Raw genomic sequence first — 24,247 nt, 5'->3', positions numbered from 1 at the left:
GCCACCTGTTTTCTGTGTCCATGTTCTCTCAGGCCACATGAGACTTCCTTGACGTGTAAACATGAATTCTTGGCTCATTTGAACCATGTGTACCATGTAGCCTAGCAACGAGGCCGAAGGTTGAGCTTTTGCTCCCAGAGTGAGATTTTCACTTCAGGTGATGGTCTTTAGTTCTGCTGTACTGAGAAAGAGTGTGTGTGTGTGTTCCTCACATTTCAGCCTAGTATGCCACAAGAAGTGAGATACTTACTTCTCACACAAAGAAGAGGGTTAGTTTGAAAGTATCACACTTTAAAACCTGCAGTCTTCCTTAATTGACTCATTTCAAAAACCCACTCTTCCTAAATACACTACACACATGCATGGGCGGAATACGAGACAATGGGCCCCTGGGCACATACATGGAAAAGGCTCCGCCACGTCTCCTACATAGGAGCAAGACACACAAACTTCGTTTAGCCTGTTTTCGATGTTGTCTTTGTAGTTATTTTGTGTCTTAGTGGTTATTTCTTCTCTCTTTCACTTTGTAATTGCTTTTGGTCTTTTTGTAATAATCTTTCTGCTGTGGCTGTTTGCCCTTTTTGTGTCTTCGGGGGCCCCTGGGTCTGTGCCCGCTTAGTGTTCAGTAATCACTCGTCTCTTATTTAACTAACGTCAAAGTATAGAAAAAGATGCATAATTGGAATATTGGTCATTTTATTGGACCCCAGGTGGTCCCCCAGGTGGTCCTCAGGCACTATAAGAAACCATTCCTTATAACAAGCCTTGCCCCTTCCACATACTTGGTAGAATTGAAATGTTTTACTGTTTTGTCTTGTACTGGATTGCAATCTGCACTGTGATGGCAACCTTCAGTCTGTATATTCTAATGAATATCACAGTATTCCTCCAAATATCACATGATGGTGGATGATGATAATGAGGACTCAGTAACCTACTGCAGCACGTTGGGTACGAGCCTTGATGCTGGCTCGCCTTTGTGTCTTACTCTCACTCGAACTGGACGGTGAGTCTAAATTTAGCCCTCCAGCCGGCCAGCTTGTTGAAAAATTGATCGATAGTGGAGTCGCTGCTATAGTAACAGTGAGTTGCAGTTTTAATGGTGGTCAGGTGTCACTGGATCTCCAGTCGAGCAGATAGTGAGCGACAATGAGTACAGTGCAGGATACTGCCACATGGAAAAACAAAGCTGTCTCTAAAGTCAGTGACATGTCCAGGGGTTGTAATAGAACAGATAAGGTAAGGCTCTTTAAAGCCCTCATAACTCTGTGTGGTTAATGAGGACAAGCTGAAATGGTAAAGGACTGGATGACACCTGCGGAGATTCATCAACACATTGTTGGCATAGCAATGTCATCATAGCAGAAACAATCTCCTGTGTTTTGGCTTTTGTCCTGTTCTTATCTGCAGGGCGATGACAAGGTCGACCTGTGTGGCCGGGGGAGCTGGTGGATGGGAACACTGAAAGTAGGTGTCATGCTGCAGTATGGTTTCATAGACTGTCTACGGAAGAGAGGCTGCTACATTGACTTCTGTGCAGGCCCGAATAACTGGCTCATTAGCTCATGTGTAGATGCAATAGATTTTTAGTTAATGGTTTTTATTGCATAGCACTCTCCCATTGTCTGTGTCTAAAGTGTGCTGTCTGCCAGACATAAATTGAAACACTTGCACGGCAGTTCCAGTGCCTTAGAGTGGATTTTGGCAATAATGCATAGACCTAATTAATTATCTTAATTAATTTATCCAAATGTGAGCAGGCTTGGCCAAGTGGCTACTTTTCTTGTTACTTTGTAAAGTAACAGAACATTTTTAGATTGTACGCTGTACATTAACAGTAGGGTACATTCAGAATCTCTCCACTCATAGAAACAAGCATTTTATTATGAAATGCCAGACTTTACATTTTGTATCATCAGTACAAGATGATCGCGTCAAAATGTACTTTCTAAAATAATGATTGGAAATAATTATCAAATCATAACTATTTAAATTAAAAAATAATTATAGCCTCATAAAAACGACCTATGCTAGCGTCCCATCGCCTGGTATCCAGCAGATGTGTCTGGTCCCTTTTAACTTGGTACAGATTTCCAGCGGACTAAAACGTGTCCAATCACAACCGTTTATCTAATATGGGGCGTGAAGACCGTACAGAGGAGCAAGGTTGAGGCATTTCTGAAAACAACCAACAACTTCTGTTGAAGCCACTATTGCGTCTGTATTGAAAAAACTAGGCGAAATGTTGTTGTTGTGTTCCAGTTGCTCGAGCTGGAATTTGGCTCTTGCTAACAAAACTATAAATGTCTATCCGAGCACCAGGCCACGTGTTAACACATTCCGTAAACTTCTCTCCTCTCATCTTCTTCCAGGACACACCCATCCCAGGTGTCTATCACATTCGCGACTTCATCGAAGAAGCTGAACTAAACCCAGTGAAAAAGACCTACGGGTTCAAAGGCGTGGGCAGAAAAGCCCACACTCTGGGCGTACGTAAGGGAATTTGCTTCTGCCCGGGGCGTATGACTACACTGACTCCATCCAGGAGGTCCTGATGCACCAAGCGTCCTACTCTTTCAAAAACTGTCCACGGCCCAACATCGTCACCCTGGGCATCAGGGACAAGGTGGGCTTTAGACATGACCCTCACCGACCCTGTTGGCATATGCAATTGACCACATATTAAAGGAATAGTTCGAGTTAGATTGAAATTGTGTTTAGGGTGACCAGAAGACCACTAATAGCAGGTTCTACTAGTGGTTCCCTGTTTTGTTAGTTACTCTTGCACAAGCATGAGGATGTACAGGGATGTGATATGTTTTAATTGTTTCATGCTATTCCACAGATTGAGAGTTGGTGGTGGTAATGTAGCGTTTAGTACGTAAAGTGGAGTCCAGCTAGCTGTTTCCTCCTGCCTTCAGTCTTTATGCTAAGCTAGTCACTTCCTGGCTCTGGCGCCACACTTATGGGGGGAAATGACCTGTTTAAAATATTGAAGTATTCCTTTAAACTAACATACAGAATGGAGAAATCCAAAATTAATAAAATGAAATGAAATAAAGCCAATATGGTCAATTTAAAGATATTTTTCCAAGATCATAAACGTTTACTCCCTTTGTATGTTGTTGTTACTTGATGTAGTGTAGTCTACGTTGTAGTAACCAATCAATAATGTAACAAGTTAATATACTAATAGAAAAACTTTATTATTTATGTTGTATTTAAGTTGTTATTAGCATGAAATGTTATGAACTCATACCCCTGTTCAACACCTTCATTCAAGTGCATTTCTTTGCTTAAATGTCCAGTGTGTAGGATTTATTGGGATCTAGCCGTGAGGTTGCAGATTGCAGCCAACTGTATACCTTTTCTACCCCAACCCTCTCTAGAGCTAGTGTTTGGTTTGTGCTGTAGAAACATGGCGGTGCAACATGGTTGGCTCCGTGGAAGTGTGCCAGGCTTTAAAGCAAATCTTCGTAGTGGCCAAACCGTGAAATTACAACTTCCATGTAAGTCATGTGATGCCATGGGGGCCAAAAATACTTTTTACCATTGACTTACATTAGGGAAGAGACGTCTATTTTAGTAAATCAACTTCCCAGCACGAACACTTGAATAGTCCTTATTTGAGTCATTAGGTCCTATAAGTTGTAGAATGTGCTAATCGCCAAATCCAGAGTTATTTTCCCGGCCTCCAGTCGTGTGACTGAGCCGAGACTGGCCGTGATGGAGCAGCTGGGAGGCGGGGTTTAAGGAAAACGCTAGTGAGCATGCTCTATTGGCCCCATGGATGCAAAAGAACGCCCAAAGATCTGGTTAATTTTATACTAAAATGTCGAGCCATTTTGGCTTCATGCAACTTTCATAGGAATGAAGGGGGCCCCGCCTACAGCGCTGTATCCAGTTTATTTAATACATCCATGAAAAGGACCTGCCAAGCCTCCAGGAACAGGCCGGAAGTTGTAATTCCACTGTGGAATTACAACGTTGGTTACGTGATGCCATTGGGCCCTAAAATAACTTTTCCTATGGACTTACATTTGGAAATACACGTCTATAATTTAGGGATACATTTTTTTTAGAACAAAATAAAAAACGCTTTTAAAACATTAGGTCCTCAAAATTGTAAAATGCACAAATAGCCGAATCCAGACTTTTTTTTCTAGGCTTAATGAACTGTTGTTTGTATGAGCGAAGTGAGGCCGAGTGGTTGGGAGGTGGGGTTAAAGGAAACACTTGTGCGCTTCCTCTATAGGCCCATAGATGCGGAAGATCTGGGTAATTTTATACTCGACAGACGAGTCATTTTGGCTTCATGCGCCACTGAGCAACTTTCATAGGACTGAACGGGGCCGGCCTCCAACACTGTATCCAGTTCTCTTTATACAGTCATGGGACCCGCTCCCTATGTAGCTATGAAGTGTTCATTCTATGCGAACAAAAACACAACAATTCTTAGTTTGAGCTCATTATACAATAATGAAAACACAGTTATGAGTATTATATTTTATTTCTGCCAATAAATCCTCCTAAATCCTACTCGCTGGTCCTCTAAAGGTGTAATTTACTTATCGACACATCATCACAGTACAGTAGGTGCTCTTCAAAATGCCCCTGCAGCAGACTAACTGCAAACAGAAGATGTGTTGGAAACACAAGCCAGCTGTTGGCGAAGCAACAGACTAAAGAAACCCAAACCCAAAAAATCCTTATGCTGATACTGTCATAGACATTTAAACACTTCTTTATCTTTATTCCTTGTACCAGCATATAAACACTTCACCGTTCGACTACGTTGTGACAGAAAAACCAGTGGAGAAGATTCCCTGCAAGTAAGCACTCGACAAACAGCTTCTCTTTAACTCTCGGATCACAGCGGAGCAGACAACCCATGAATCATCCCTTGATCGCTGAATCCTTCACCCTCAAACAACTTCTCTTTCCCTCTCTCATCTCCTCACAGCACAAAGATGGAGGAGCAATCACCAACCGGCTCTCTCATTTTCTCTGCCTCTGATCATGCATGGCCTTATTCTTTTCTTCTCTCACTCTTCTCCTCTCCCCCCTCTCTATTCTTGCAGGCATGTGATGTTTCGGTCGACCGTGCAGCGGATCAGCTTTCCTCCTGTAAGTATCTAGTCACCAAAACTAGGTATTAGGACCATTCAGCCTTTCCATTGCCCATAAAAAGGCTTTGTTACAATACGCTTTCTATAGGTTTTAGTTACAAGCTATGACCTAATGTGTATCTGGTGCTGAACACGAGCTAGTTATGACAACCTCAAGGGTCAAAGAAAACCGATCCCACAGGCTGTCCGATTGTATCATTTGCCCCATTTGAGGGACTGTTATGGCACTGTACTAGCTGACCAGTCAGCTTTGGTTCATATTGCAGTGCTGCAGCCTTAGCCATGTGTCCATGCTGGTAGCTGATGGATATTTGAGCTGTGCTGGCAGCTGCTGAGTGTTGACAGAGAAGGAAAGGCGCTAAGAAATCCCGAGGGTGTTATTACTGCAGAGTTGGGAGCAGTTTTCTGCTGTTAGTGGTGTCACAGCGACTCTAAGACAAGTTTATTGTCAAAGGTTAAGCACCTACACAAATCCTGTTGTTAAGTTAACTGAAAGCCCAGATCATTCAGACAGCTGACCTGGTGTGGACGGCCTGACATTAGCAGATCAAAATGGTGTCTTAATGGTTTACTCTGGGAGTTCTTGGTTCACCATGAGACAGGAAACAAGAATTTCAGATTTATCTGAGCCTTTCCTCTTAGCTCAGAATAAAATGAAATGGATCTCCACACATCCAAAGAAAAACCTCCAGTGAGCTGAAGGTATTTGGGAACACAACGTTGATTTGACTTAATATCTCCATCCTGGGGCCAATGCGTGTCCTAGATTTACATGTTGTGCTTTTTTGCAATATTGACTGCACGTGCTGCTCAGAAGGAACACATCCTCCCTTGAGATTCAAGTCTGTTTGAATTAAAGTCATAATCCCAGAAATGTTCATTTGAATAAATGCCCTCCTCACTGTTGCTGTAGTACAGAAGTGATTCAACTTTTACTGCATGAAAACTTGCTGATCTAAACATTTGCTGTTTGGCAGTTTCTATTTGCCACACTAGCAGCTGTCTGTGGGTCGGTCCATCACGTAGGTCCAGACGGAAATACCTCAACAACTGTTAGATGGATTGCCATGAAACTTTGAGCAGACAGCCATGATCCTCAGAGGATGAATCCTAAGGTCTTTGGTAATCCCCTGACTTTTCCTCTACCACCACCATGAGGTTGACATTTGCATTTGTGAGGGAAACGCCTTAACAATTATTGGATTAATTGCAATGACATTTATTTTTGGGCATTCATGGTCCCCACAGGATAAATTGTAATAACGTTGGTCATCCCTTGACTTTTCACCTAGTGCCGCCTGGTACTTTTCTTGCAAATGTTAGCACGCTTATAAGCTAAACTAAAATGATGAGCATGGTAAACATTATGCCTGGTAATCATGTTAGTATTGTCATCAGTATTTCGTTCAGTAGTAAGTACATCCTAGTTTTCAAAACAGACTCACTATTATTTTTCAAAATCAAGAATATGTCATATTAATTTCACCTCATCCAGTTTATTGAAGGAGTACTGAAAAGCAGTTTCTTGGATGCACATATCAAAAACAGGTCAAAGTTTTGAAGTATCACAGCATGTGCCAGTTACCTCCGCCACACAGGAGAATGTTACGTTTCTAACGTGCTGTGCATAGTAGTAAAGTAGGCCAGGTGCTTTGGCTCAAACACACTCACTGGCGCACTCACTCTCTCGCACACACACTCATGTGTAAGAGAGTTTCACTACCGTGCACTGGCTCCCGTGAAATACACTTGCATTAGCACCTCTGGGAGCATCAGGCAAGCGTGCGGGGCCCAACAGGCCAGTTGCCGAGGATCAAGTAAACTGGCGACTGGGATCAAATGGCGGGTGATGGTCGCAGCCAGCCCTCCAAGGAGCAGAGGAGAGGAAAAGACACCTTCCTGTCTCCCTCTATCAGAATCAAAGAGCAGCTGAAAATGAAAGGCTGGTCCTGTGTTCAGGGACAAGGAGACAGTTTTATGTCTGAGGAGGAGGGTAGAGGGGGGGTGATGCTATTTCTGCATGGCACGCCGCTGGTGATGACCAGTATGTATGTTAGTGGGTAAGAAGAAAGGAGAAGTGAAAGGCAAGAAGAGAGACTGACTCTTAACAGAGACGAACCCTAAACACAAAAACTTAAAAAACACAACCAGAGACCAGCAAAGGCTAAAGACAGGAGTCAAATGATATGTCAAAGGTCTTAAACATATGGGTATGGGACCTAAAATAGATCTAGTGTATGTTGTTCGTGCATCCTTCAGACGACTTTGGTGATAGTATAACAATAGGTTTATAGAGGTTAAAGGTCCATAGTTGAAAGAATGTATCTCTCATTTTGTTCTGAATATGTTACAGGTCATGATGTACAGTAGGTGAATATAGTGCATGCTTACACCATCATATTCGGTTTGATTGGACTCTGTAGGGTGAACTCAGGTGACACCATGTTCTCTTATTCAGATGTGCTTGTTTTTACTAATCCAGAATAACAGGATGACGTTAGGTAAATTGAAATCGCTCATATTTAGCTGTTTCTCTGTGTGTCCTTAACAAAATTACTAAGACTGCACACAAGTTGATAGTGTTTAGTCACAGGGACGTGAAGGCAGTTGTTTAACTCTGGTTAATTAAACCTTTCCCAATAAAGGCCCTGTCGCACATATCCGTATGACAGAAACGTATGCCGACGCATACGAAAATTTCCAAATACGTCCAACTTTTCATCGTATCGGATCAGAAAAGTGAACATATACAGATACGTATGTCTAACCTATTGATAGAGTATCACTTACTTATACAAAATGTATCAGACGAATGCCCAACGAATGCATAACGTATAGAGAAATATGGCGTATACAAAATATCGGCAACACGCTGGTGTACGTAGATATAAGGTAAGGTATAAGTAGTATTCATTAAGAGCTCGCTGTGTTACGCTGGGGTGCGTTGTTGAACGCTGATGTTTTGAGCGTGTTCAAAATTACCGGACGTACCCGACGTGACTTGTGCTTCATAAGATATGCAGACGTTATGTTAGACATACGTGAATACGGAATACGTAGGTGAATATTTACCTACGTAAATATAGTATGTGAATACCTACATGACTACGTTAGATATAGGCTACGTCGGCTGACGGTGAACCCTACAGCCAATGTATTGATAACGAGTGGATACTCTATTCCTACCCTATGTTAAGATTATCCCTGACGACGGAGTAACTTATTAAACGTGTTTCTACAGTACAGCTAGCGTTCAGCATGTTAGCCGTTCTCCAGCATCAGCATGACGTGAACCAGATGGTACTTTTCAAGCTCTGTTGGCCAGACGCTCTGATACATTTTAAATAAGTAAGTGATACGCTATCAATGTTTGACATACGTATAATAATTCGTTAATCTGCTATGTTACTAAACCTCTGTCCAATAAACAAGCTAGTTGCTATAATCTAAATGCTACTGCTAACTGAATTCTTTAATGAAGATAATGCTGAAAAAAGCTAATAGAGATAAAAAAACAACACAAAAAACAAGCTTGCTACTTGTGCTCACCGGACAAAAAGACAACAAAGACAACATTATTACATGCTAATGATTAAATGCTAGGTCTGGTCTGCAACATATTGAGGTTGAAGTATAGCATGCTTAGCTTATACAGTTGGTTTTAGTTTGCTGGCTTACCAAAACCCAACTACTTGCTACAAGCTATGTAGCTTACTAATGCTAATTTATATTTTTAATAAAAATAATGTTGCTAAAAAGCAAATGGAGGGTAAAAAGATACAAACCTGACTACAATAAACAAGCTGCGTGTGTTTTCTTTTCCTCTATATATTTCTGAGCTGACTAGAAGTGTGTGCTCATATGCCAATGATTAAATGCTAGCCTTGGTCTACAGTAGGCCTTTATTAAAGCTTGTTCAAAAATATCCATAAAATCAATAATTGCTCCTATCTCTGAACACCTTAGAAGGAGGGACCTGCTCCATGCCACTACAACCCCCAGACCAGACCAGGAAAAGGCATCACTTCCAGCTTTAAATCCACATTGCCGCGGCTCCACTGCGTGCACTCTGTGAGTCCGATATTTCACATTTAGCTACATGTATAGATGCACACAGGTAGTCTGTGAATATGTCCAAACCTACATTATTAGCATTGTGGTTATAGTTTGTGGCTGTCTGTCATTAGTGTAAGACTATGAGTTTGTACTTTTTAACAGTTTTATACCCTCGCAGCTGAATTATGGCAATTACATTCTTGTTAAGCGACTAAAAATGCAATATACTAATGTTTAGATTGGATTCAGTAATGATGTTATCATGGTTTTTATGGAAGTTTAATAAGATAAGTTATAATTTGGATAGGTCCTGTAAGTAAAAAGGAACATCACACCATTACAGAATGCAGCAGAGAAAAATGCCTCACACAGATGGGAGTCTGTCTATGTTCCCTCAACTCTATATTCCCTTTTTATACATTTTCTTTTACAGACAGAAACTATGCATGTGTAGGTCCTAATCATAGCTATAATTTCAAAGTGATGACATAATGACTAAATAAATAAGTATGTGTGTGTGTGTGTGTGTGTGTGTGTGTGTTGTGTGTGTGTGTGTGTGTGTGTGTGTGTGTGTGTGTGTGTGTGTGTGTGTGTGTGTGTGTGTGTGTGTATTCCACAGAAGACCCCAGGACCAGGGGCTTATGAACCTTGCTGGAAGTTGGGCGACCGTCTGAACACAGAGGCCACAGACCCATCATTTAGCTTATTCTTCCGCAACATTCTCTAGTGTGCGGAATTTAATTCCCACAATGCCTTGATCCAACCACCATCTTCTCATCCTGTCAACATGATTGCACAACATACATGACCTTTCCTTATTTATAAAACAAAAGTAAAATTAAATATACAAAACAAAGAAATATCCCAGTCTTTTATTACTTGGACGAACGTTTATCTGCATGTCAGTGAGGGGTTTTGTGGTCTGCCAACGACATTATGAGCTACAGTTGGTTGTGCTCAAATTGCTTTAGTGATGCTGGGCAGGGAAGCAGAATGATCTTATCTGCAACAAAGGGTACTTCATTCCACTTAACTACATGTTCCCGGTATTGCTCTCTTCCTTCATCCCTCCTCTCTCCTGCTCTCACTCCTCTTTCCCTCTCTGTCAGCAGTCAGGCTGCTTTGCCTTCCTACTATCTCTGCGCTACGATGCACTCAGGAGGAGGAATGCTGCTCAGCGATGCGTCACATGCACATAGCTTAGTGTGGCATGCTGCACCCTCAGATAACACATTCAGTATTAGAGGCCAAGGCAGTGGCACACAATAAAACAGCTATTCTTATCGCTTCCCACTCCGCATAGTCTTTCTTTTCGACGAAACAAACAAACATGGGCAATAATGTCGAGACACAGAGAACAGCAGCGATAGCAATCAACTCCGTGTGGAACATAATAGTGGTGTAGATTACAGCGTAGGGGATAGGTGCAAAAATAAAAACACACATTGCAGATTTGGTGTTGGTGTGATCCTGGACATTGTTTCTTTCATCATTTATTTACTCAGAGAAGGGTTTTGCTGAGCATGCATGCACTTTGTAGGCACTGTTTCATAATCATAGAATCACTTGCGTTGAAAGTGGCAGAATGTTGTGCCACAGCCAACTAGGCAGTTGTTGAGGAGTGGAGAATTATATTCATCCGTTCTGCCCACCCAGATTCTGTTATCAGATCCAAGGATGAAAATATGAACAATGATCAGTAGAGCTCACTTTCTTTAGCTTTATTTTAGAGCATGAATAATCACACATAGCAATAAATAGTATAGCAAGGAGTCATCATAATGCCATTCATAAATACTAACATAGCTGTGTCATTGATGGAAAATCAGTCACATGGCGTTTTGGACTGGAGGAACCTTTTCATTCATTTCATAGTTCTAAGAACACTTTTATTGTGTCTGCAATCGTAATTCTTTTTTAGCTCCTCTTTCAGAGTAGGTATATCTCCCAGCACAAGAGGAACCATTAGTGATGTAAGTGTGTAACAGACAACACAAACAACAGCTCGTAACGAAAACAAATGGAAGAAACACGGACAAATGGACCATCAGTGAAGTCCAGGCTTTACTGAGCTAATGTGTGACGGGTAAAATACAAGGTGATTTTGACTCGTGAACCGCCGGCTGACTTACTCAACGTTCTATAGGCGGTGCGAATGCAAACAAAAAACTGCCCTACAAGGGTTTTTTTTTTTTTTTCTGTTTCTGTTTCCATAGTTCTTGTCAGAGCTCCCCGGAACAGTTTAATCCAAAAAATACATTTGATGGACAAATTTTAAGCTTATTTGAATGTCTGGAATTTACTTCCCTTCCAGAGTCAGCATAAAGGAAGCGCCCTGCTGTATCCTAGCCCAAAGGCCAAAAAGCTGTTTGCTAAGCTGCTTGCAACAAACAATGGGAGACACACCTGTGAGGTGCTGTCTAATGGAACACGTATTTCAAATAAACATCTCTAACAATTGGATTTATTTGTTGAGTGGTCAGAAACACAACTCCAAATGAATAGTGAAGTTGCTCCATGTCTACTGGGGGCTTGTCTAGAAGTTAAACTCTCTTGAGATAGTTAAGGTTAGGCATTGACCTCGAATGGTTAAGGTTCAGATAGGTCGTAAGGCAGCGAGTCTCACAAGAGTTTTCAACAGTTTTTCGCAAATCTAGGATTTCCATCTACACACGACCATCTGCTGGATGCATAAATACACAACTTTGCTAAAACGATTGAGATATTAACTTCATGATGTCAATGTAGTGTTTACAGTTTCCTGCTCTTGCATACAGTGAAGAAGAGACAAGCGGGGTCATGTTTGTAGTGATGTTACCGGAACACCCGGCATGCTTTGTGGAAACATTGGGTTTAGATGTTGGTTTGAACCTAGGAACGCAGTCAATCATTTTGGACAGACTGTAGATATGCTGCTCGATATCAAGTGCGCCTTTTACCCAAAGGTTTGAGTTGAGAAAGGCATGTGACAGAATCATGGAGCAATTTACGGAGCATTAGGTCACAGGTGCATGCTACAATCTAGCTTTGGTGAAGAGCTGTTCATGTCTTGTGAGATACCTTCCACACCTATTGACATCAGTGAAGGGTTTTGTTTGGTACAGCAGTCAGGCGAGCCATTCAGACATTATCACGGCACATCTGTGTTGGCCGACTGTAATCCCCACCACTCTGTTTTCCTTCAGTTGCAGACACTTAAGAGCTTAAGGAGGTTCAAGAACCGGGCTCTTATTCCTCCTGTCATTATTCTGGAGACAAAGGAGCCGCACACTTCCATCCGGAGAGAAAGACAATCTTATTAACATGGGGCTTTGCATGCTGCCTCTAGAGGGCTGGGCAAATGTGTGTGTGTGTGTGTGTGTGTGTGTGTGTGTGTGTGTGTGTGTGTGTGTGTGTGTGTGTGTGTGTGTGTGTGTGTATGTATATGTGTGTGAGTGTGTGTGTGTGTGTGTGTGTGTATATGTGTGTGAGTGTGTGTGTGTGTGTGTGTGTGTGTGTGTGTGTGTGTGTGTGTGTGTGTGTGATGAGCAGCCATTCTGCCTGTGGTCAAGGCACCAAGCCCCCGGTAATCTCTTTCTCTCTCAACCCCCAGCACTCTTCCTCCATTCTCATCTCAGTGATCTCCACAGTCCAGCACTGATCTCTGACATATGCCTCATACTGACGACTTAACACCCTCCATCTCCCACAGCCTGCCTCGACCACAGGCACGGCCAGGCACCCGCTCTTTCACTGTCAATCAAGCTCCCCCCTTGTCGACGACACATTGCTTCAAAGAGCATGCACGCAGCCGCACAATGCAATGAATGCACACACACGCATGCATTTGTGATCCTTTGCTTTTTGAAAACATTCTTGCAAACAGATACTCTCACTTCTTAAAGGTTCAATGGGCTACTACTTCCTTAAATTAAACCTTTATTAAAAGTTGGAAATGGACCTTGCATCAACACTGCAGAGAACATTATCAGGATGGTTCTGCACAAAGCCTACCCTCACACAATATCTTTTCATCTGTGGTAGTGTTTTCTGTCAAGAAGGCGGTTTAGGTAGGATCTAAGATGTGAGCTGTGCTGGCACAGTGGAATTACATCATTTAAAGGTCATGAGAACATCTGGTGTCAGGTCAGGTCGCACCAGCAGCCCAAATATCAACTTAAATTTTCGGGAACAGCTTAATGAGATCCGGTCAACATTCAAGAAGCAGTGCAGCACATCAGTGGGGTCTGGAGTAAATCTGTGTTTCTGGCAGTTTACAACAGCAGGTGAGCCTGCTACTCAGTGCTACAGCTGGGCCACAGTCAAATTAACAGCTAACTCTGGACAACATGCTGAGAAAATTTGACCCTGCTCCAGAATGATGACGAAGGCAGACCGCTGGAATTTCCCAAGAATGTGAAGTTACGTAAAATGACCATTAATCCAATACTGGTGTGGGACACATGCCATTATCAGTTGCTGAGTCCCAGCACAAGGTCGCCAAACAACAAACCCTCAAACAGAGAAGCCTTTGTTTGTCATTTACATTGTGCTGAACTAAAATGTCTCCCTTTCTCCCTCGCTGTATAACATGAGCACCTTGAGAGACACAAGTAAGAAGGTCAAACAAAGAGGTGGCAGGTTCAGAGGTGCTGCTCTCTCGTGTCCCTTTTAAATCCAGGTCACATTCACTCTCATCACCACGTCCCACACTGAGGGTGATGACTGGCCAGCTGAGGAATTTAGCAGGCAGTGTGACACACCCGGAGGGTGAGCAGGTATCCCTTTACCCCCCTCAAGCTGCTGACAGACGCATCGGAGCAACATTACGCTTCTATTAAATGACATTTAAAAGTTTAATCAGCTCCAATGGCCGACTGTTAGCGAACAAGGGGGTCATTGTTCAAGTGGGTAATGGTGCTGGCACTGTTGTGGCGTGTGTGGAAGAGGACCAATAGCGCTGGAGGCCGATCAGGTGAGCTGGAGTGATTGATGGGAGAGAACACACAGCCGGCCAAGCTGTTGTTTACTGCTGTGTTATTAGGCACGGTTAGCAATGCCAACCTCATAAATGAGCATCAGAACAAGTCCAAAAATGAAGCTGATGGTGGTGTGGCAACAATGTGAGTTCGAAACAGGGAAAACAGCTAGCCTGGCTCTGTCCAAAGGTAACTAAATCCTTAACTGTACTTAAGTCCAATTTTGAGGTATTTTTACTTTACTTCTTCCAAGTCTTTTCTTTTCTTGCCACTTCTAATTCTACTCCACTACTTCAGCGGGAAATATTGGGCTTTTTTACAACAGCTTTGTCTGTTGCTTTACAAATTAAGATTTTTTGCACAGAAAACATATGAAAAGTTTGTGAGTTTCTTATTTTTACAAACCAAACCAATCTAATGATATAATATATAATAGTATAACTATAATTATATAATATGATTTTTTTTTGGATTCAGTACTTTTACTTTTAATACTTTTACTGATTATACTTACATGCCGTCACTCATGGATTTTATGATCATGCATTTGTTTTACAGCCTGTATCGACTGCAGGTGGTCCGACTCGAGTCACAAATTTGACTTGAGACTTGTTAGGTTGACATTGATAAAAGACTCGACTCGACTTGACTTGAGAGTTGAGACAGATTTCTCTAGATATTGAGAAGTTATGTTTTGCTTTCAAAACATTATTGGGTGATTTTTAGTGCAATACGCGCAAACCTGGCAACTTGTTAGGACGCGGCAGATCAGAAGAGGCCAACACACGAGTCATCCATCATGGAGGGAGCTTGTCCAAAAATAATGACATTTGTATTCAGCTGTCAATGTAGGTTCGGTCAGCATTTACTTTGGGACGGTTTAAATTGGAATAGATCATCTGAATTTCATACGACTTGACTTGTGACTTGCTTGAGTCTTACCACAGTAACTTGGGACTTGCTTTAGACTTGAAGGTTCAGGCTTGAGACTTGCTCATATCGTTCTCCTCTGGTATTGATTAAGGAAGATGACATGTCATAGCCATAAACATCATCATCGACTATAAACAGCAGCTATAAAGTAAGTCTATGAAAATCTTTGGAAAGTGCTCGTGTCATGCCAGAATACAACATTTTGTTTATCAAAGTATTTCTGAGAATATAGAGTATTTACTTTATCAACATGTGCTCTGCTGGAACACATTTGCCCCTTGGGGATGACCTATGTACACGTCATTTTATTTATAAATGAGATTATGAAACCACATCGGATCCTCATAACCTCCATCACATCCCTCACCCATCCATGACTCCCCGGCCTTGTTTGGACATCACAATGATGGTTTATGGTTTCCTTCTTGGCACTCTGCACCGACACCAACCAGCCCATGCCCTCCATATGCCCCTGCAGGATTGGCATTCACACACGCCAGCGTGACCTGAATACCAGGCCCACACACACACACACACACACACACACACACACACACACCTCACTCAACGGGGTCACCACCTTTGATTGTCAGTTATTTGTTTGTTATTAGGCCTGTCACCATGATTAAGTTATTATACAATATATGGACATGACCTCGGTCATTTTACGTTATCAACTTAGCGGAGTTTAAGGGTTTAAGACGAATGAGAGAGTGTTGTTGTTGTTGTTGTTGTTGTTGTTGTTGTTGTTGTTGTTAGATCGAACTTAAAGCAAATATGTTGTTACGTTGCTCTTTTTGTTAACAAAGGTCCTAATCATTGAGAAACTGGATTGGCAGTATATTGCCTCTTAAGGAATGAATGACTTGCTATACCTTTGAGCTAAATGTTTAATATTTATTTAAATGAAATTCTTGCACAAGAGTTTATTTCTATTTATTCTGTTGGTTGTGTGGTTCAATTCCGACGTTTGAATATTCTCTTGATTTAAAAGTGCATCGCTCTTTGAAAGGGTGTACTTGCATTATTATGCTGTTATATTATCATTACAAATTAACGATAATATATAATCTATCGCAATTATATCCTCTAGCATCCCACTGCAGAGCTCAAGGCTTGGGCCAACCTGCTGGCGTCGGGACCCGTCTCCATCGCCAGGGTCCGTGGTGGAAAATCATGTGTTTATTGTGTTTGCTTATCAATAAAAAACATTTACATGCCACTGTATTATACTGGGCAGTTTATTGATTTATCAAGCTTATCAACAATAAATATAGGAACCTGCTAATCATTTACTACGTTGTATCAATATACATTGTTATCACATCCATGTCACACGACCTCCACCCTTACACCAAGGTAAACAATACAACCTTAATAAGTATCATCCATGCTGTGTATGGAGGTTGTGTGTGTGTCTAAGGTAACTATACATGTACAGTAAGTGTACCTGAACACTTGACACCAGTTGCTCCATGTAGACCCTCATATTACACACACACACACACACACACACACACAGTTTTGTGAATCTCGGGCGTAACCAGAGCGACACGCCTCGGTGCTCTGACATCACAATGACGCAGAAAAAGATCTGCTCATTAATCCCAAGTGTGTATACAGCATATATGTGTATGTGGTGGTGACACTCGGTCTATTGCATAGAGCTTCCTCTGCAGGTTGTCATTCTGAGAGGCTTTACAGCAGGCCGCTTCCTTCATTCATCTGTCTCCTTTTACCACAGCTGTCAAGACCATGGCATTTGTGTGTGTGTGTGTGTGTGTGTGTGTGTGTGTGTGTGTGTGTGTGTGTGTGTGTGTGTGTGTGTGTGTGTGTGTATTTAAGCATTGTACCGTACAACACAATGTGTTCGTGTGCCTCTCATTGTCAGTGTGTGTATGTGTGAGCACACCATGTAATATTTCACTCCTTACCCACAGGGATTAGACCATTCATCTCCCGAAGCCCCTGTGTAGGTGTCACACATGGCGCTAATGAGGAGAGGATGGAACAAGGGAGCGGCAGCGAGCGAGGAGGGAAAAAAGTAAAAATAGAATTTTGGATGGCAGAAAAGAGGCAACAGTGATCAATAATTCCTGCACGGAGAGCGAAGTATTGATGAATGGGGGATTTTCATGCCGGGAGTGATGGGAACGTGGGCGATTGTGGGGTTTTAAGAAAAGATTTAGCGCTTGTAGCCCTGCAGGGAGGGAGAGGGTTAAGAAATGGGGATTTTACTGAGAGCAAAAACTCTTCCCATAACACAAATCAATTTACACCATCCTGAGACATTGATTACAGCTGGCTCACATGGTAACAACAGACATCAAACACACACTGTCAAACCTGTAACACAACAGGGGCATTATCTGCCTCTCGCTGTGTGTGTGTGTGTGTGTGTGAGAGAGTGTGTGTGTGTCTTGTCTGTGTATGTGTAGTTCAGCAGACCAGATATCTCTCTGCTTCCCCAGTTACTCAAACAAGGGGATGGCTGCTAGGCAACCAAGCCACATCACATCACATCAGGCAAGCCGGGAGAGAGCGAGAGACATAGGGAGATAGAAAAGGAGAGACAGAGAGAAAGATAGGAGGAGGAGGAGGAGGAGGAGGGGAGGAGGAGGAGGAGGAGGGGGAGGAGGAGGGAGTTTGGAGGCAGAAAACTGTGCTGGCAGTATTACATAAGACGGCAGCCCAGTCCCACGGCTCACATTAATGTGTTTAGGCAGTCGGAAGTGATGTCCATTAGTCACAAATGACAAGGCAGGTGAAGACGCGGCATTCAGCAGTGATTTTTAAAAGCCATTGTTGTTTATAATGGAGAGCATTACGAACAGATGAGTCAAAAAACACAAAAACAACACACACACTATGAGCGGATGAGTCGCCTACTGTACCGTACAAACAGAACAAACAGGGACTGATAACACCCCAGAGTGATGCTTTAAAACAAACACACATGCATGATAATATAAACCCATACTGTAAGAAAACACACATGCATGCACATAGGCACACACACGTACATAATAATGATATATGGAATGATATGTGATTGTCCCTGCTAGAAAATATATGAGCTCTCATTTGAAGAGGCGAGGGTGGGGGAGTTTGTGTGTACATGAAAGCTGTGTCAATCAAGATGATCATCTAAAATACATCAAAGGCTTAAATAAAGATGAAGTGGAGCTGCTGACAGCCGATAATACATTATCTATATATCTATTTATCGATGCATTTCCACATGTAACAAAACAACATACCTTCTATCTCAAGATGTAACCAGCACATCTCTGCAATTTATGAACCATTAAATTGATACCCAACGATTATTATAAATATTTCTCATTTGTCACTAATTGCAAAAGAGCTATTACTTCTGTACTTATAACTCCATAGGAGATGTACATTGTTACAGTACGTACATTATAACATTATACTCTCTACACACTGCTCCGTTATCTGCAATAATCTGAATACTTCTGTTAACATTATTGATAACCAATATAAATGTCTTTGATTTCATATGCTGCACGAGGAAAAGGATTGTGGGGATGATTGGACTACTGATTTAGAGGGTGAAAATGTCATTGAGACTTTTTACATTTTTACTGAAAGGGAAAAGGTAATGTGTTACATGCCCTGGTATTGAATACATATTTGCTAAAGGTATACTTCAGATTTTGGGAAATACACTCACAGTATTCACTTTCTTGTTGAAAGTTAGATGAGAAGATTGATGTCACTCAAATCTGCTCGTTACATTTAGAAAATCTCCCAAAATGTCAAACCTTTCATTTGAGGAACATCTTTCCACCCAGCACCGCTTTTCACTTTATCTAATTCGAACCCAAACCTCCACCCCAGCCCAGGCCCCTCAAAGCTCCCTGGGGATGATGGTAAAGGGCCGGATGGGGCAGGAAGCCTCCAGCTCCAGGGCTGTCAAGAAGCAGTCGGGGGCCTGGCTGGAGTCCCGAGACTGCAGGGCCTCGCCCAGGCCGCTCCACGACTCATGGGAGGTGCTGTGGACTTGAACCGCGTCACGCAGGACCTTCTCCCCGAGGTGGACGCGCCCGGTTTTCACCAGCAGACGGCCCTGAATGGACAGATGGATAAAAAAGAAGGGAAATATAAAACATTCTGCATTAATATATATCTATAGCATAGTTAGGTCAATTCCAAAGTATTAATAGAAAAGGAGGATTTGTGGTTTAAATGGAAGAAAGTGTTATTTAATTGCTATATATATATATATATATATATATTTTTTTTTTTGTTCTAAATATCTACCATTAAAACATTTTTCATAGCATAAAATCAAGTAAACAGATGGTGCCGTTTTACAGAAAATCCAAATCTTGGATTATAATGCCTGCTGTCCTGTGGACAGTTAAGTACGACAAAAAAACAACAACTCAGAAACAACAACAACCAATTGCACTACACTTTACTACAGTCATCTAATACTGGGATTTTACAATTGAAGGGAGAAAATCCACAAATCGTGAGATTAGGAGCAGTCCCCTGCTGAAAGATGATGTTGTGTTTATCCCGCCCGGGTCGGAGGACAGACTGCTATTCAAAGGGACAAGTTAAGTACACTCACGTTATGTACTAGTGCACACACATCATTTCTGATTGGTAAACTGGGCTTTTTCTACCTTCAGACGAAGGGAAAGGTTTTAAATCCTGCAAAAATAGCCCTTAATAAATATTTTTTGGTGTCAAAGATACATTATTGTTTCACTGTAACCTTGTTGGTAATTTTCAGGTTCATACTTGTATTTTGGGGGGGTGGGGGGGGTTTCCACTAGAACATGTTTACATGCTTTAATGTTCAATAAACACATTAATCACACTGTCAGTCTGAATATACCCTCTGTCTGAAACACATTTTAGCACCTGTCTCTTTAAGTCTGCTCTAATAGGCTAGAATAGGGGGCACCTTTTCAAAGGTAATTCTCATGGAGTGAAGATATTAAGTTGGGGGGTGGTATATTCTAATGAGCCTGAATATGAAGGGGGGCCACATCTGAATGGCTTGTTGAGTCCCATGTTTTCTGACCTTGGCAGCCCACACATAACTGACGGGGTTGTCTTATTTCAGTTTGTGGGTTGGTAGCACTCCAGATACTTAAATGTATGTGCACAAGCACTGAAAAAGTGCTTTTTCATCATATGTCCCCTTTAAGGTGAGACACCCAGGAAAACAACATCTTTTTTCATGCACTTGTCAGTTGAGATGTTGGTGTTTCATCAGAATAATGAGAAGAAAAAAACATCCAAAATATACATTTAGGTGTTTTATATTACTACACTTTGTCTATTTGCGATTTCTGCATATTTAAACACTTAAGAAAACCTGTAATACAAGAAAATGATTGCCTTAATATAAGTAATTAACTAGGAAAGGTACGTATTAGTTGAAACTTGTTACTGATATTGAAAAGGCAGAAAAATCTACTAAATATTATTAAAAAGAAATGTTTGGTAGGGTATTAATGACTTTACACAGTTTGCGCTAAATTGCCTAAAACATTGGAAGACATTGGTATGTTCCTTTACAGGACACGTTCATCCAAAGTCTTAATTTGCAGTGGCGTGCTGGGCGACTACTGCTGAGGGCTATGCCAGGAAGAGTGGTGGGTATGCATGCAAGCTCCACACTCACTGGTTTCATACTGTATGATCGTATACTGTATATATATATATATATATATATATATATATATATATATATATATATATATATATATATATATGTGTGTGTATGTGTATGTGTGTATGTGTGTATGTGTGTGGGGTAAAAATCCGAGGAAGGAAGCAACGGGAAGAATATAACTGACATTTCAAGTAAACTGAATGGATATATGAATTGAATAAATGGTTGTTAAACCTCATGTATAGGAAAAATAAGTGTACACTGTCAGGGTGTGTGTAATATAAGTATATATGTGAGACAGGGAAGGATATCATGGATGATATCTGTTGTCACCAAGTTAAAGGTCATGCAGAACTTTGTGTGAATGTGCGAGTGTGTTCTGTCTCTTTGGAGCTCTGCTCAGTTGGGGGTGCGGTGTGTTTGAGAGCCCCGCAGAAAAGGCTGTCACGCAACTGACCAACAGCATTGAGTCAAATCTGTCTCACACACAAACATACTGCACACTCACACATATACACAATCAGTGTCGCATGCACACTCAAGGTGACAACAGGCAGCCTCTCTTGCACAATATCATCCCTTGCCTTACTTGACTATCTCACACACAGACACACACACACACACACACACAGACACACACACACACACACACACACACACACACACACACACACACACACACACACACACACACACACACACACACTGTGCTGGCCTGAGGTCAGACAGACAAGTCTTGTTATGCAGTCTCTGCTCACAAGCTCCAGATTAATTGGGCTGAAATTCACATAGCTGTCTAGGGGCTCTGATGCAACTTTCAATAAAAGCACACACACACTCTCTCATTCTCCCTTCCTCTGTTCTCCTTTTCCTCAATGCTGCTGAAAGGAAAAAACAGAGGAAGATTGAAACTCTTGGGTACGGAGAAAACTTGTTACAGGATGTGCAAACAGGGTGACGGTGTGTGTGTGTGTGTGTGTGTGTGTGTGTGTGTGTGTGTGTGTCTATATGAGTGTGTGTATGTGTGAGCATGTGGGTGTATGCTCGAAGGTGCATGATGTATTTCTTGCCGCTGGTTTGGCCACTAGCTTCCACATCTTACTGTCTGTGCTCTTCTCACATCGAGTTACATTGTTCCAATGTTTCTAGCATAAACATGTCGGCTAGTGGGATAACACATACACAGACGCACACACACACACACACACACACACACACACACACACACACACACACACACACACACACACACACACCCTTCCATCTGTGCCACACTTGAGTGACTTAATGACAATTATGTCATAGTGAAATTATGTTGATTACTGAGAACACATGGGGAGTAAACAGCACAGAGAACATAGAAAGAAACTCAGGATGGTTATCATGCTAACGCTAGCCCTGCGAGCAGTTAGCTTAATGTCACCAATCTTCTAGAACCACATATTCACAAAAACATGCAGATTAATTTCCCTGTGTCACTGTCTAGTGCAGGGGTCTGCCAGGAGCACATGTGGCTCTTTAACCCCTCTGCAGTGGCTCCCTGAAGCTTTGACAAACAGAAACATGGAAATATAACATTATTTGTATGTATTCTTTAGTTGCACAGTGGACAATCTTTCAAACGGAACACCTCTTATCTTGGAGTTCGAGGTGATATTGTGACACTGAAATACATTTAACTTTTACATTTCGTCCACTAAAATATGCGTCACATTCTCCTGCGTCTACGGGCGCGCCGCCTTTCCCTGCAGGTAGCTAATCTTGAGTTTCCGACCCCCGGCTAACTCGGTAAGCTAACAATGGATGAAAAAATATAAATAAAAGTCTCGGAGAAAAATAGAGAGTTTAATTCTGCGTGGACAGATACATTTGTTTTTACTTGCTTTTAAATTGTGTCGAAAGACATTTCAAGAACAGACACACAGCATTTGCCGAAAAGTACCGAGCTTCTGCTGAAAGCGGAGCAGAGCAAATATTATTTCAAGAAATGGATGAAATCTTCAAACTCATCTACTGCTGCTAGTTTTGTGACCGCTGAGGAGATAGTACGCCGTGGAAAGCCGTTCATAGATGGAGAATACATGAAAGAAGCATTCTTAAAAATATCAGAACATCTATTTTCAGATTGTTCAGAAAATTTGAGATATGTCTCTCTCTGCAAAGACCGTCAAGGACAAGGCCATTAAAATGGCAACAAACATCACCAAACAGTAAATTGAGGACATCAATTCAGCTGAAGCATATTCAATCACTTGTCAAGTGATGTGAATGATGTTGAACAGACAGCGCTGTTATGCAGGTATGTGAACTCTGATGTGGTGCAGGAAGAAATAATTTAGTTGATGCCGCTAAAAGAGTTTGGTGTTGTCCTAATAACAATTAAAAATAACAATACAATCTCAACAGTTTCCTTTTTCTTTCTGTAATTTCATAAATGCAACAAATATAGTATAACTATATATACAACTTAAGCTGTGTTATGAAATATGTGTTGCGGCTCCAGACACATTTTATTTGGTGGAAGAGGTGGCAAAATGGCTCTTTTGATAGTAAAGGTTGCCGACCCTTGGTCTAGTGTGACCAGGCCTTTACTGTGAAAGGACTGGGAACTGGGAACTGGGCTTGTTGTTGTTCGCTAAGAAAAAATTCCAACTTTAACTTATGTATGAGATAAATAAACTAGATAGGCTACATGTAAATCAGCTTCAGAGGTTTTAGATGTTTTTTTTCTTTGATTTTGGACATGGTAAGCTGTTTTCCTTTCTTTATCGTAAATTAGGCTAACAGCTTCCAGATTTCAGCTTGGTACCTAACCCACATACATGAGATTGACATCGATCCTCTCATCTCACTCTTGAAAAGAAAAGCAAGGGCGTATTGGCCAAAAATGTTGAACTATTCCTTTAGATTTGAGACTAAAGGGTATCAGAGAAAGTTAAACAAGCTGTTTGATGTTTTAGGCAATATGAGAACGGTTTTCAGTTGGTATGAGAACCGAAAAATAGTAAGAATGGCACATTAAGGAACACAATGTCTAAAGAAAGTACGAGAGTGATCTAATAGGAAAGGCAGTGAGTGAACAAATGTGTGCTCAAGAACATTTAGTTTGCTTCTGAGCATTTCTGGCATTACACTGATAAAATGGGTTCTATCTATCGGTTTTGCTTTAATTACTCCGAGCCATCTGTCTTCAGTTTTACCTCAGCTGATCCCATGGTGCTTGGCAGTGCAGGTTCTTTTTCTTGTTGTGCCATTAAAGCACAACTGAACTGAGCTGAGCCAAACCAAGTGAGTGGGCAGTGGTGTTTTCATCCATCTTTCAAGCTAAATTCAAGCAAACTTTTGAAACACTGCAAACAATACACAACGTTTAAGTAAGCGTATTTCCATCCGCTAGATTGACGAGAATGAGAAAAGCTTCCTAAATGTCACAAACAAATACACCCAACAGAAATTTGATTATGGAATTGATTGAGGAAATTTGTTTTTGTTCTTCAGTGTCAGTTGATATT

The 24,247-nt window shown here is 41.5% G+C and overlaps 2 protein-coding genes across 2 annotated transcripts in view; one reads left to right on the top strand and one right to left on the bottom strand.

The window, feature by feature from the left end:
• The first annotated feature begins 1,178 nt into the window (after positions 1-1,178).
• On the top strand, positions 1,179-9,943 carry stpg4 (sperm-tail PG-rich repeat containing 4). Its single transcript, XM_029450443.1, is given in 8 exon segments — positions 1,179-1,239; positions 1,411-1,467; positions 2,373-2,495; positions 2,498-2,626; positions 4,768-4,832; positions 5,082-5,127; positions 9,096-9,200; positions 9,805-9,943. Coding segments are annotated over 8 exon segments (663 nt in total). The 5' UTR covers positions 1,179-1,209; the 3' UTR covers positions 9,913-9,943.
• Positions 9,944-16,385: 6,442 nt separating this feature from the next.
• The window catches only part of ttc7a (tetratricopeptide repeat domain 7A), a 50,431-nt gene continuing 42,569 nt past the window's right edge, over positions 16,386-24,247 (bottom strand). The window contains 1 exon segment of the mRNA XM_029449860.1: positions 16,386-19,169. Coding sequence (XP_029305720.1) covers positions 18,951-19,169 — 219 coding nt within the window. The 3' untranslated portion in view covers positions 16,386-18,950.

Source organism: Cottoperca gobio, chromosome 15, assembly GCF_900634415.1.
Source record: "Cottoperca gobio chromosome 15, fCotGob3.1, whole genome shotgun sequence".
Classification (NCBI taxonomy): domain Eukaryota; kingdom Metazoa; phylum Chordata; class Actinopteri; order Perciformes; family Bovichtidae; genus Cottoperca; species Cottoperca gobio.
Note: the sequence above shows the minus strand (reverse complement) of the source record. Positions and strands in the feature narration are given on the sequence as shown.